At 38.8% G+C, this 12,720-nt stretch overlaps 1 protein-coding gene across 2 annotated transcripts in view; it reads left to right on the plus strand.

The window, feature by feature from the left end:
• The window catches only part of wdr19 (WD repeat domain 19), a 51,694-nt gene that overhangs the window by 15,976 nt on the left and 22,998 nt on the right, over positions 1–12,720 (plus strand). For both annotated transcript variants that reach the window (XM_031893895.1, NM_001123477.1), the window contains 5 exon segments: positions 9,247–9,359; positions 9,541–9,714; positions 9,858–9,928; positions 10,328–10,500; positions 11,046–11,160. In XM_031893895.1, coding sequence (XP_031749755.1) covers positions 9,247–9,359; positions 9,541–9,714; positions 9,858–9,928; positions 10,328–10,500; positions 11,046–11,160 — 646 coding nt within the window.

The raw sequence follows: 12,720 nt of genomic DNA on the forward strand, positions 1-12,720 counted from the left end.
TGCTATAAATAGCACTCCTTATTTCGGACTTTAGTGAATCGGGCCCATAGACTAAAGGTTTAAATAAGGACCAATGAAGATACAGTAGAAAACGGATATATTTTATACACCTGTCCATGCCATGGCATAATCACCATTTAATGATATAACACCAGCATGTTAAACAACAATAAAGTGTATAAAGTGCATGGGATTCTGCGTACCCAAATGGTGACCATCTACACCTGTAGTAAGGGTTGTGCTCCCCCATCCTTGTGGGCTTTTGCTATAGCAGATCTAACTCTTTTTATACCGAAGCATCAGAGATGGGGAAATTAAGTATTATCTTGGGCCATACTCCGTAGTCAAGGTTTAAGCATCATTTTGCATGTGTTTTTGACATGTAGGATTAGACATTGAATTTTTTTTGCCCAGAAATAGATCTAAGTATAAAAGGGAATTTTACAGAGGGTCGAAATTTTTCTTACCGATGAACAATCCCGTTGGTGTGCAGGAACTCCAACCCCACAATCAGTTCTGCAGAATAAAACCTTTTTAAAAAAAAGTAGATGGAAATCATGTTAGAAAATCAATATCATATACAGAGTACCTGCAGATTATCTCAGGACATATGTATCAAAAATTAAAGTAAATTCTATACAAACCGCTAAATTAAAAACCTTCCTATAAGGTCAGGTCACATGTTACTTACAATACAGGTATGGGATTGGTTATGCAGAAAACTGGATATTCTGGATAAGAGGTCCCATACCTGTACTGTGGAACTGCTCCGCAATTCAAATCTATTTATGTTCTTGAGCAGCGTACCACCACTGGCTTATTCCTGTTTCAATTAGGATAATACTTACAGTATCTGATTAGTGTCCAGTTGTCCTTGGCGCTTTATAAGCTTGTCCATTGTGCCGCCATTGATGTACTCCAGGACAAATAATATGAGGGACTGGATACAAAAAAAAAGAAATGATAGGGTGAGACATAAAATTGAATACAGTGGATGATATAGAAAATGAATAAGGTGAGGTGCAGAGCGCAGCCGTTCCCCTTTGTAGAAGTGTTCTTGTACCCCTTACACTTTTGCCAGGGGATCTAAAATCTAATCTGTCTAATTTATGTGGTGATGCAGTTCCATGTAAAAATAAATATGTTGTATAAAATACTTTTATTAGTACCATTAGATCTGGAAGATCTAAGAGCTCATTTCTTTTACCTCAGTTTGAAATGTTGCAAATGCCCTGCACAGAAATGGACATCCTCCAGCTATCTGCAGTATCTTGGCCTCTCTTCTGATATATCTGAAGTCCTTCTCCTGTTTCTTCTGGATGACCTTCACTGCCACAAGTTGGTCATTGATGTCATAGGAAGCTAAAATCACCTAGAAAATAGATTGAGAAGGAAGAAATATTAGTCGTCAAGACAGAGATGATCCCTGAAATATATTGTATCTAAAGGCATTGAAATTTTGTTTCCAGACTAATCGGAAACTATGTATAAGTGGGAAATACACCAAAAAACAGGGCAATCATTAAAGGGTATTAACCTTGGTAAAGAAAGTTGCCTATACAAATACGTATAATCCTAAATCAGTGAGTGTAGGGCTTACCATACCAGGGATAATTGATGTAGTCTGCCAGTTGAATATAATGTAATATCTAGACAACAATCCATATTTTGTTTAAAGGTGAAGTCAATTTCTTACAACATTTTTACACAAAATATCTATGTACGGTTAAGTGTTGAGCACCTTTCCTTTTGCCATAAGGGGAAATCATACAGACACTATTAGCATAGGAAAGATACCGGGAATGTGTATGCTGGAGCCACTACCATTGTGCCGCCTCTGTGTATAGCCATATCTTGGTACCTAACAAGTTCCAATAATGGGTCACAGTTCCTCTAACTTGGTAGGTGAAGTACAGTATGAACTTGATGCCCACCTTACTTAGGTGTAGATGCTTGCTGAAGGTCACCTGATCACACAGGCAAATCCTAATGTTTCCTACATAAAGGCAAGATGCTATCTGTGGTTACTGGGTATATGCCACCGTCTGTGTCCCAGCATATGCAAACCAATGGCCAACTCATGCAGAGAATGTCCCAGCTGATGTACCACCTTAGAAGTACTAGAGTTCTTATTAGGTGAGTGTAAGTGCTGCTATGAATAGACATGGCTGTATGAAGTGGGGCTGGATTTTGCATCTCAACTCTAAGTAGGCAGAAGTGAAAAGTCACAAGGGTGCCCTGCCTATAACACACCATGTTTCTTACAATAGGACTGTAGGCCCCATTGGAAATACTTTCACTTGCTCAACAGTGTTTCTTAAGAGAAGGAAGATTTTTATTTTACAATCCTAGAATCTTCCAGAACAATTTGAAGCAGACTAAAAGAACATTTACATCTACATTTCAGAGGAGAATCCCTGCCCTTCTCTCCAGACTTTGGTTTCAGACCAGATCAGTACAAAAGATTTTCCATTTAGAATTTCATTACTCACTCTGCCGAAGCTGCCTTTTCCCAGCTCTGCCATCGCGCTGTAGTTGGTAATATCAAAGGACGGCGTTCTTTTGGCGTCCTCTCTTGTTTTCTTAGATTTTCTTCCTTCTATGGGATAAAAAAAGATTTGATGTAAACTTAGACATATCCATAGACATACACTAAGGGTGTATTTATTAACATTGGAGGCAAATATCACCAGCAATATTGCCCATAGCAACCAAACAGGTCCTTGCTAATTGGTTGCTGTGGGCAACATCACCGGTAATGTTTGTCTCTAGTGTTAATAAATACACTACTAACCCCCATATGTAATAAAAAGTAATTGGTGATGCATGCTGCTACATGCTAACCTTGTGCACTGGTACCTACCCCTATTCAAATGAATATGAAATTTGTGGGTCAGCATTGACTGCACTTTTAGGTCAGGTATTTACCTGAAATTGCCTGGGTCCCTTGAAATGACCTGACCTGACCTAACGTGATCTAAAAGTGACCGTCCTTTGATATTCATATGGCTCATGAAGTCTTTGCGTGCTATTCACATAAATAAATATATCCTGGGTCCCTTTAAATTCCTGACAAGGACATACCATTTAAGAGACCATGAAGCAATGCAGGGGAGAAGTGCTCAAAATGCTACAGCTCTAATCTGACCTTGCCTATTGGTGCTTCTTGCTTTAGTGAAATAAGGGGGCACCCCAGCTCAACCAGTTCCTAGTCTGTGCCATGTGGTGCCTGTGTACTTGCAATGATGGACTGTGCTGTTGTGCAATTAGAGGGACAATACATCCAAGATAAGCAATTTAATTCACTGTGTGTACATAAGTAACTGGCATCCTCCAGTAAATTGCCCATGCCTAATCTCCTTTACAGGCCACAAAATGTCCTAAAATACCTTGGCAATGGTACCAAGGGGAAGTCAAAAATATCACATGAAATCTACCAGTGCGAATTATATGTACATTGGGCCCTGAGATGTAAGTCACTGCATACTGGCACATACTGGCCCCTACTGCCACAAAAGCAAACTACATATATTCCCAGGCAGTGGGAACAGACATCTCAAGAGCATTATAGGCACACAGTGATAGGTACAAGTTCCCTATTATATTTTATATATATATATATATATATATATATATAATGTATAGCAAGGCAATTTGCAAAATCCCATATATAAAATATATATACAGTAAGAGGTCAGAGATTAAATCATTAAGGCCTATAGCAATATTTTTCATGTTTTCTCTGCATACCAGCTGGGTTCTTCTCAGGACTTCTAGATCTTTTATTCTGTGTCCTCATATTTTGTTGATCTCCTTCACAAAATTTCTTCCTCCCTGCAGACAAAATTAGCATTCTGTAATCTCCAGTTTGTCATTAAAATGACAAAAAAGAATGACAAGATGACTAGAAATGTTGCTCCTAACTGGTCAGCTAGAAATCTGAGACAATTTGATCTAAAGCGGCATGTGATAGCTTTATCTAGACTGGTTATTGCTACCCCAATCACATTATTCACTGAAAAGCAGCCTGGCTCATCTCCTAACAGAGGTGCTAAATTGCATAAGTGCAGTTCCCCACCGCAAACAACTACTAATTCATTTTAATCTATTACAGGTTAGAAAAAAAGCAAATATCTTTGGTTGTTATTAGCAACTGCATTGGAGTAATTTAGCAAATAAGCCCCAGTGATTCCCGTCACCCCATTGCATGCATTAGCTTTAGATGAAGTTGTCTAGACTAACCAATGAGTAATTTATTTTAATTTAATACCAAATAGAAGATGATAGCAAAGATCTGCTACAGGAAACTGCATTGGTGCAATGTAGCATTTATGCTACTAGACTGGTATCCATATCTATTGGCACCCCAAGATTGTACATATACATTGAGAGGCCATAGTTACTTCAGCTCCAAGCTGTTTATACTAGTAGAGGCAGTTGGCATCGACACCTCAATTACATTATATACAATAAAAAGCAGTGGGGTAGTGGTGCCCCAAATATAGATTAAGAAGTGGTAGGTACATGAACCTCAAGAATATTATATTCAGTCACAAGTTGTGGCAGCTGGCAATCACAGTTAGCAGTAGCAACCAACAGTTAGTGGCACCCAAAGTATATTATACACAAAGAGAGGCAAAGGACACAACAAGTATATTTTATAAAATGATAGATAATGGACATCAACAAGTAAATCAGATACAAAAAGAAGCTCATACAGTAGAACCCATATCATATTCAGGGGACCAGAAACAAACAGTGTAAAATTAGGGAAATATATATTGTTGGGACCTCAAAAAAAAAGTGTAAAATGAGGGATAACCAGGGTATGTAAAATTGAGGTTTCCCTGTATTTATATGTTTAATGAATGAGTAATTATTATAAGATAATGTTAAATAATGTATAAAGTAATATTTTTAGTTTTCTCCTTACCAGCTGGGTCCTCTTCTGGACTTCTTGTTCTTTTCTTCCTTCTCTTCATCTTCAGTTGTCTTCCTTTCGCTAGTTCTTCTTCTAGTACTTCTTCTCTTCTTCAATCCGACTTTCCTGCAAACAAAATGAATCTTCTCGCACTCTCTAATCTCCAATCTTTCCGCAAAATCTCCAAGTTTTTCGCTCGCTCAAGTCACGCTGCTCACTGGCACGAAGTCAGTTGGACAGTGACAGTTGCACCCTGATGGCTTCACTGTGGGCGGCATGGCAACCTGGGTGCTGAATCACAATGTGCCAGCTCCAGCCTCAGTGACATGTGACCATGTGTAGCCCACAGACTTATGTAGGACTTAGGGTATTTATTCATCTAAACTGGGCAGCACAAACACAATAAAGGATGTTATTACAGGTATGGGACCTGTTATCCAGAAATTTTGAGAGCTGGGGTTTTCTGGATAAGGAAGCCTTTCCTAATTTGGATCTCCATACCTTAAATTTACAAAGTCATTACAGTAAAAAAAAACAACAGGGATTGTTTTGCCTCCAATAAGGATTAATTATATTTCAGTTTGAATTGAGTACAAAGTTCTGTTTTATTATTATAAAAAAAGGAAATAATTTTCATTAAAATGGAGTCTATGGGAGATGGCCCATAGTTCAGGGCTTTCTGGGTAACTGATTTCTGGATAATGGAACCTATACCTGTATACCAATATGAAGAGTTCTGTGGATTTAGGGATAACACACGGGGCAGCTTGCTTTGGGTGGTCTTATAGGCATCTCAGCCCATGTTGTTTCTCTTAGTCCCATCTTCTTTCTTTACCATTCTTCTTCTTTAGGGGAGTCTCTATAAATGGAGAATACGTGGATGATAGATCTCTCCCAATGACCCAATTACACCCAATTTCAAGTGATCATAAGGGTAGCGTCCAGTGAAAATAAAATGAAGTCCATAATCCGCATTCTGTATAAAAAATCCATTTCAGTGTATTTGAATTCCCACCTGAATAAATGAATAAAATATTAGAAACATTTTTACTTATGTATTTACACTATTTGTTCATATCTTGGGTCATGAAAACCCCACGATGGGGCCCACATCTGCTTCGCAAATTCCCATTCTGTTGGTAAGCCATTACTCGTAATTCTGTAGATGCTTTTACATGTGAGGCATGTGTCTGTAGTATATCCCAGCGTTTCTTAATTATTCTTTTAACCAAATCACTGGCCACCGAAAATTTGCTGACAAATGGTAATCTCAGGTTCTCCTGTTTTTGTTTTAATTTCCTAAGTTCTAATTTAGCGATAGTGGTCACCTCCTGTCTTTGGGTCTCTAAATTATTGGCAGGGTAACCCCTCTGGGCAAACCGCAGTTGCATTTCTCTGTTCTTCCACCAGGGGGTCTGTCACAATTTGTCTCACCCTCATGTATTGTGTTTTAGGTAACCTATTTTTAAAAATAGGTGGATAAAAACTTGTGTAGTGTAACAGACTGTTAAGATCTGTATCTTTTTTGTACAGATCCGTTTTAAGGGATGTACCCTCCTTTAATATCACCATATTCAAAAAGCTGACCTTCGCTTTATCATACACTAGTGAAAAGGACAGTGTGTGGGTACCACCTCATTCAGCATTGAGTAAAACAATAAGAGCTCCTCTTCAGATCCCGCCCAAAACACTATAATATCATCTATATACAGTGGCTTGCAAAAGTATTCGGCCCCCTTGAACTTTTCCACATTTTGTCACATTACAGCCACAAACATGAATCAATTTTATTGGAATTCCACGTAAAAGACCAATACAAAGTGGTGTACACGTGAGAAGTGGAACGAAAATTATACATGATTCCAAACATTTTTTACAAATAAATAACTGCAAAGTGGGGTGTGTGTAATTATTCAGCCCCCTGAGTCAATACTTTGTAGAACCACCTTTTGCTGCAATTACAGCTGCCAGGCTTTTAGGGTATGTCTCTACCAGCTTTGCACATCTACAGACTGAAATCCTTGCCCATTCTTCTTTGCAAAACAGCTCCAGCTCAGTCAGATTAGATGGACAGCGTTTGTGAACAGCAGTTTTCAGATCTTGCCACAGATTCTCCATTGGATTTAGATCTGGACTGTGACTGGGCCATTCTAACACATGGATATGTTTTGTTTTAAACCATTCCATTGTTGCCCTGGCTTTATGTTTAGGGTCGTTGTCCTGCTGGAAGGTGAACCTCCGCCCCAGTCTCAAGTCTTTTGCAGACTCCAAGAGGTTTCTCTTCCAAGATTGCCCTGTATTTGGCTCCATCCATCTTCCCATCAACTCTGAGCAGCTTCCCTGTCCCTGCTGAAGAGAAGCACCCCCAGAACATGATGCTGCCACCACCATATTTGACAGTGGGGATGGTGTGTTCACAGTGATGTGCAGTGTTAGTTTTCCGCCACACATAGCGCTTTGCATTTTGGCCAAAAAGTTCCATTTTGGTCTCATCTGAGCAGAACACCTTCTTCCACATGTTTGCTGTGTCCCCCACATGGCTTGTGGCAAACTGCAAACGGGACTTCTTATGGTTTTCTGTTAACAATTGCTTTCTTCTTGCCACTCTTCCATAAAGGCCAACTTTGTGCAGTGCACGACTAATAGTTGTCCTATGGACAGATTCCCCCACCTGAGCTGTAGATCTCTGCAGCTCCCCCAGAGTCACCACGGGCCTTTTGGCTGCATTTCTGATCAGCGCTCTCCTTGTTCGGCCTGTGAGTTTAGGTGGACGGCCTTGTCTTGGTAGGTTTACAGTTGTGCCATACTCCTTCCATTTCTGAATGATCGCTTGAACAGTGGTCCGTGGGATGTTCAAGGCTTTGGAAATCTTTTTGTAGCCTAAGCCTGCTTTAAATTTCTCAGTAACTTTATCCCTGACCTGTCTGGCGTGTTCTTTGGACTTCATGGTGTTGTTGCTCCCAATATTCTCTTAGACAACCTCTGAGGCCGTCACAGAGCAGCTGTATTTGTACTGACATTAGATTACACACAGGTGCACTCTATTTAGTCATTAGCACTCATCAGGCAATGTCTATGGGCAACTGACTGCACTCAGACCAAAGGGGGCTGAATAATTACGCACACCCCACTTTGCAGTTATTTATTTGTAAAAAATGTTTGGAATCATGTATGATTTTCCTTCCACTTCTCACGTGTACACCACTTTGTATTGGTCTTTCACATGGAATTCCAATAAAATTGATTCATGTTTGTGGCTGTAATGTGACAAAATGGGGAAAAGTTCAATGGGGCCGAATACTTTTGCAAGCCACTGTAGACTGTAGTCTGACTTGTACTTCCAGTACAGCCCTCAGCCCTGCGTTATAGATGTATACAGGCTTTTTATGTCCATAGTAGCCAAAATAGTATTATTGGATATCACTCAGTTCTCTAGAATATTAAGTAGATGTGTGGTGTCTTTTAAAAAAGGCTGCATCTTGGGAATAACAGGTTGTAACGCCTTGTCTAAGTAAACAGACAGTGGGCTTTAGATTGAATAATTACTGGCTACTATTGGACGGCCTGGAGGATGGTGTAAATCATTATGGATGTTTGCAAGTGTTTAAAAATCCAGAATCACCGGATTTTGTTAACGAAGGAATTGCGACAAATCCCCATCAATAACACCATCCTCCAAGGCCGTTATAAGTAGTGAATCGATTTTGTTTTGTATACCCAAAGTAGGGTTACCATCCACTCTATGATATACATACTCATCATTTAATTGAGAGTAGATTTCATTTATATAGTAGTCATTATCAAGAACTAATAAAGCCCCTCCTTTGCAGTCGTTTGTGTGACACTGTACCTTCAAGATGTAATTTATGTTGTTTGCTTAAATTATTTCTACAGTTCAATAGAGGTTTATTTCTAATTTTCCGTTTTAATTTATCTATGTCGCATTAATACAACTAAATATATGACTCCACTACCGGATCAGTATTAGGAGGTACAAACTGGCTTTTATTTCTCAGATCAACCATTTTAGTGTTAGATGTGGGGTATATGTTTCTTTAAGAGTGCTCAGTATAATACAATAAACCAGGACCTGAAAAATGAAATTTCAGAAGCAATGGGCAAATTTTCCAGCAACATACTGTTTCTAGTCACATTCAGTAAATATTTACATATACCTGTAAGTGTAAGAGGCAGTACCTCTCCCTTAGCCAGAATTAATATAAGTTTGTATCTGAATTAATAATGGATTTTTTCTGACAAAGAGAATATGTGTGTGTGTATTATGTAGTTTATTGTACATACTTACAGTAATGATTTCATTTTAGGTAAGTGTTGTTGTAGGGAAGAAAACCTTGTTTCTCTTCAACCTGAATGATCCAGATAACCCAATAGAACTGGCTTTCCAGCCACGCTACGGCAATATTGTGTCCCACAAATGGTAAGAGGGCTGGCAATAACAGACATGTACCCGTTTTTTTTTTATACCTATCTGTGTTATATTGAGTTTTCAAGGTGTAAGAATTTTCAAGAATATAGAATAATACAGAAAATACCTTTTTCTTCTTCAGATTTATGTATTTTTTATGAAAGCAGAATTTTCTATTTGCTATTGTACACAGGTACGGGGATGGGTATATTATGATTGGCTTCTCTCATGGATTCTTTGTTGTGATCTCTACACACATGCGGGAAATTGGACAAGAGTTATTCCAGGCCCATAACCACAAAGACAGTCTAACAAGCATTGCCATTTCACAGTCATTGGGCAAAGCTGCTTCCTGTGGAGACAATGTGTAAGTAAAATGTGCATATGCATTTGTAGGAATACTCTTCAGGGACTTGCCAACTATCACTGGTCATTATTACTAATATTGTTGTTCATTTAATATTATGTTATAACAGATACATATATAATTATAGTTATATTATGTTGTAGCATCAAAATCCATGACTTGACTGAGCTTAAAGAAATGTATGCCATCATAAATCTGGATGATGAAACAAAAGGTAAATGTATGTTTTTTTTCTACTTGGTATTAAAGCTATGATTGCATTATTTGTTAGATATAAGGGCTCATTTACTAACACTGCCACTAAAGTGCAGATGCCAATAGCAACCAAAGATCATTGAATTTTGATAACAAGATAGAGCAAAAAAAACAACAATATGATTGGTTGCTAAATTAGCACTGACTTTCCTAAAGCGACACTAGGTTATTTTAGTTAATCCACAGTGCACTGAGCTTGGTACTAATCCTTTTTTAACAATTATTTAGCAATATATATATATATATATATGCATACATAGAGTATTGGACTGCAGACTATGTAAATAGATCTGCAGATTATTTTTTGTGTGGGGTTTAATCAACTCAGTTCATGACCTAACTGAATTGTTTCTTCTAGGGTTAGACACCCTTTCTTGGACAGATGATGGCCAGTTGTTAGCTGTATCTACACAGAGAGGGTCCCTCAATGTTTTCTTAACAAAGCTTCCAGTTCTTGGGGATACCTGTGGTACTAAAATTGCATATCTCACCTCTCTGCTTGAAGTCACCGTGGCCAACAGTGTGGATGGAGTATGTAAAGATTTATCCTTATCATGTTGATATTAAGACCTGGATGCAGCCTTTTAAATCTAAGGGATATTAATGCAGTATAGCATTATTAATTTTTATATAGAGACAGCATTGACATACAGTAAACACATGTTCTAAATATTTACATAAGCGCAGGTAACCAAAATTTTCCTTGCTCTATGGAGCCAAAGCAACAGTCTCCTTGATCAGTATGTGTTTGGGCACATATCGACTGTACTGGCTGGAACTTTCTGTCCAGAGAGAACTTAGTAAAGTCATTGATGCTGGCTTGCTGCTGATAGGTTTTCCCAGGCCGGCCAAGCCTGGTTTGCTAAATAAGGCCATCACCAGACAAGCATATTGTTTAGTATATGGCCAAAATGTGGTATTGGCTTCTCATGAATCCAGGAACCAAAGATAACCACTATAATAAATATTGTGTTATTCAACAGCACTTTTACTAGTGCATAATTCAGACATAGCTTAGTTTTATTAACACTGTGAATATAATTGTGTGTTATCAAATTATGTTTTATGTTTCATAGGAGTTACCCATAACAGTTTCTGTGGAAGTGGAACCTAATTTTGTTGCGGTTGGGCAATATCATGTAGCTGTTGGCATGAATAACAGAGCTTGGTTTTATGCACTTACACAAAATGGTAAGTCCTGTAAAGACAGTTAACTCAATTAATATCGTTAGCTATAACCCAGAAGTGACCTTTCCAGGGAGTAGGACAAAGGCTGGATATGTTGGCTCATATGTTGTAATTTTCACCCAAACTCCCAAAGCCCACTGTCATTTCTTAAATAGCTCTGGCAAGCAAGGTAATTATGCTGTATTGGGGAATGTTTTAGGGAGGCATAAAATTAATTTTAGAAAATGATATTGTCCACACTAGCCTTGCATATACATATGTTCCAGGGTGTGGGTGATTAAAAATGAATTGCCAAGAACCTTTCTTTCCTTGCCAGTTGAAATAGAATATTTACTCCTTTTTTATTAACTAGAGTTTTGTTGATTTTCCTTAGTCAACTATGAGATCGCATATTGTTTGTCTCTAAAAGAGTATTCTCTATAAAGGGAATGTTCACCTGAAAATGAACTTTAAGTGTGATCTTTTGCTTAGGATTCAGGGTTTGGCCAGATCCTAAAATAGTATATTCAGTGCATCCATACTTTACATTACATTACATTAACATTTATTTATAAAGCGCCAACATATTCCGCAGCGCTGTACAATAAGTGGGTTACATTCATTGGACATACAGAATTACATACAAAGCAACCAATAAGCAATACAAGAGGTGAAGAGGGCCCTGCCCAAAAGAGCTTACAATCTACAAGGAGAAAGGGTTGAGACACAAGGTGTGGGAATGGGCATGACCAGAGTTGTGAGAGGTGTGGCACAGGGTATTGCTAAACTAGATTAGGGTAAGCTTCTCTGAATAAATGTGTTTTTAGAGATCTCTTGAAGGCAGAGAGATTAGGAGAAAGTCTGACAGTTTGTGGGAGAGAATTCCAGAGAAGGGGGGCAGCCCTTGCAAAGTCTTGAATGCGAGCATGTGAGGAGGGAATGAGAGAGGAGTTTAGGAGCAGGTCAGTAGAGGAGCGTAACAAGCGGGTTGGATGGTACCTAGAGATAAGTTCAGAGATGTAGGGTGGGGCAGAGTTATGGACTGCTTTAAATGTGAGAGTCATTAGTTTGAATTTTATCCTGGATGGTAGGGGAAGTCAGTGCAGGGATTGGCAGAGTGGCACGGCAGAGGAGGAGCGGTTGGAGAGGTGTATGAGCCTGGCAGCAGTATTCATTATGGACTGGAGAGGGGACAATCTTTGGAGGGGAAGGCCAATTAATAGGGAGTTACAGTAGTCCAGGCGAGATATTATAAGAGAGTGAATAAGAATTTTGGCAGCATCTTGGGTGTTAAATGATTGGATTTTGGAGATATTTCTTAGGTGAAAGTGACATGATTTAATAAGTGATTGGATATGAGGAGTGAAGGACAGGGCAGAATCAAGGATAACCCCAAGGCACCGGGCCTGGGAAGATGGGGTGATGGTAGAATTGTTAACCGTTATAGATACCTCGGGAACAATGTGGGCGTTGGATGGGGGAAAGAGAACCAGTTCAGTTTTAGAGAGGTTTAATTTAAGGTAACGTTGGGACATCCAAGTGGAGATAGCGGACAGGCAGGAAGAGACGCGAGTTAGAAGCTCT

Source organism: Xenopus tropicalis, chromosome 1 (assembly GCF_000004195.4).
Source record: "Xenopus tropicalis strain Nigerian chromosome 1, UCB_Xtro_10.0, whole genome shotgun sequence".
Classification (NCBI taxonomy): Eukaryota; Metazoa; Chordata; class Amphibia; order Anura; family Pipidae; genus Xenopus; species Xenopus tropicalis.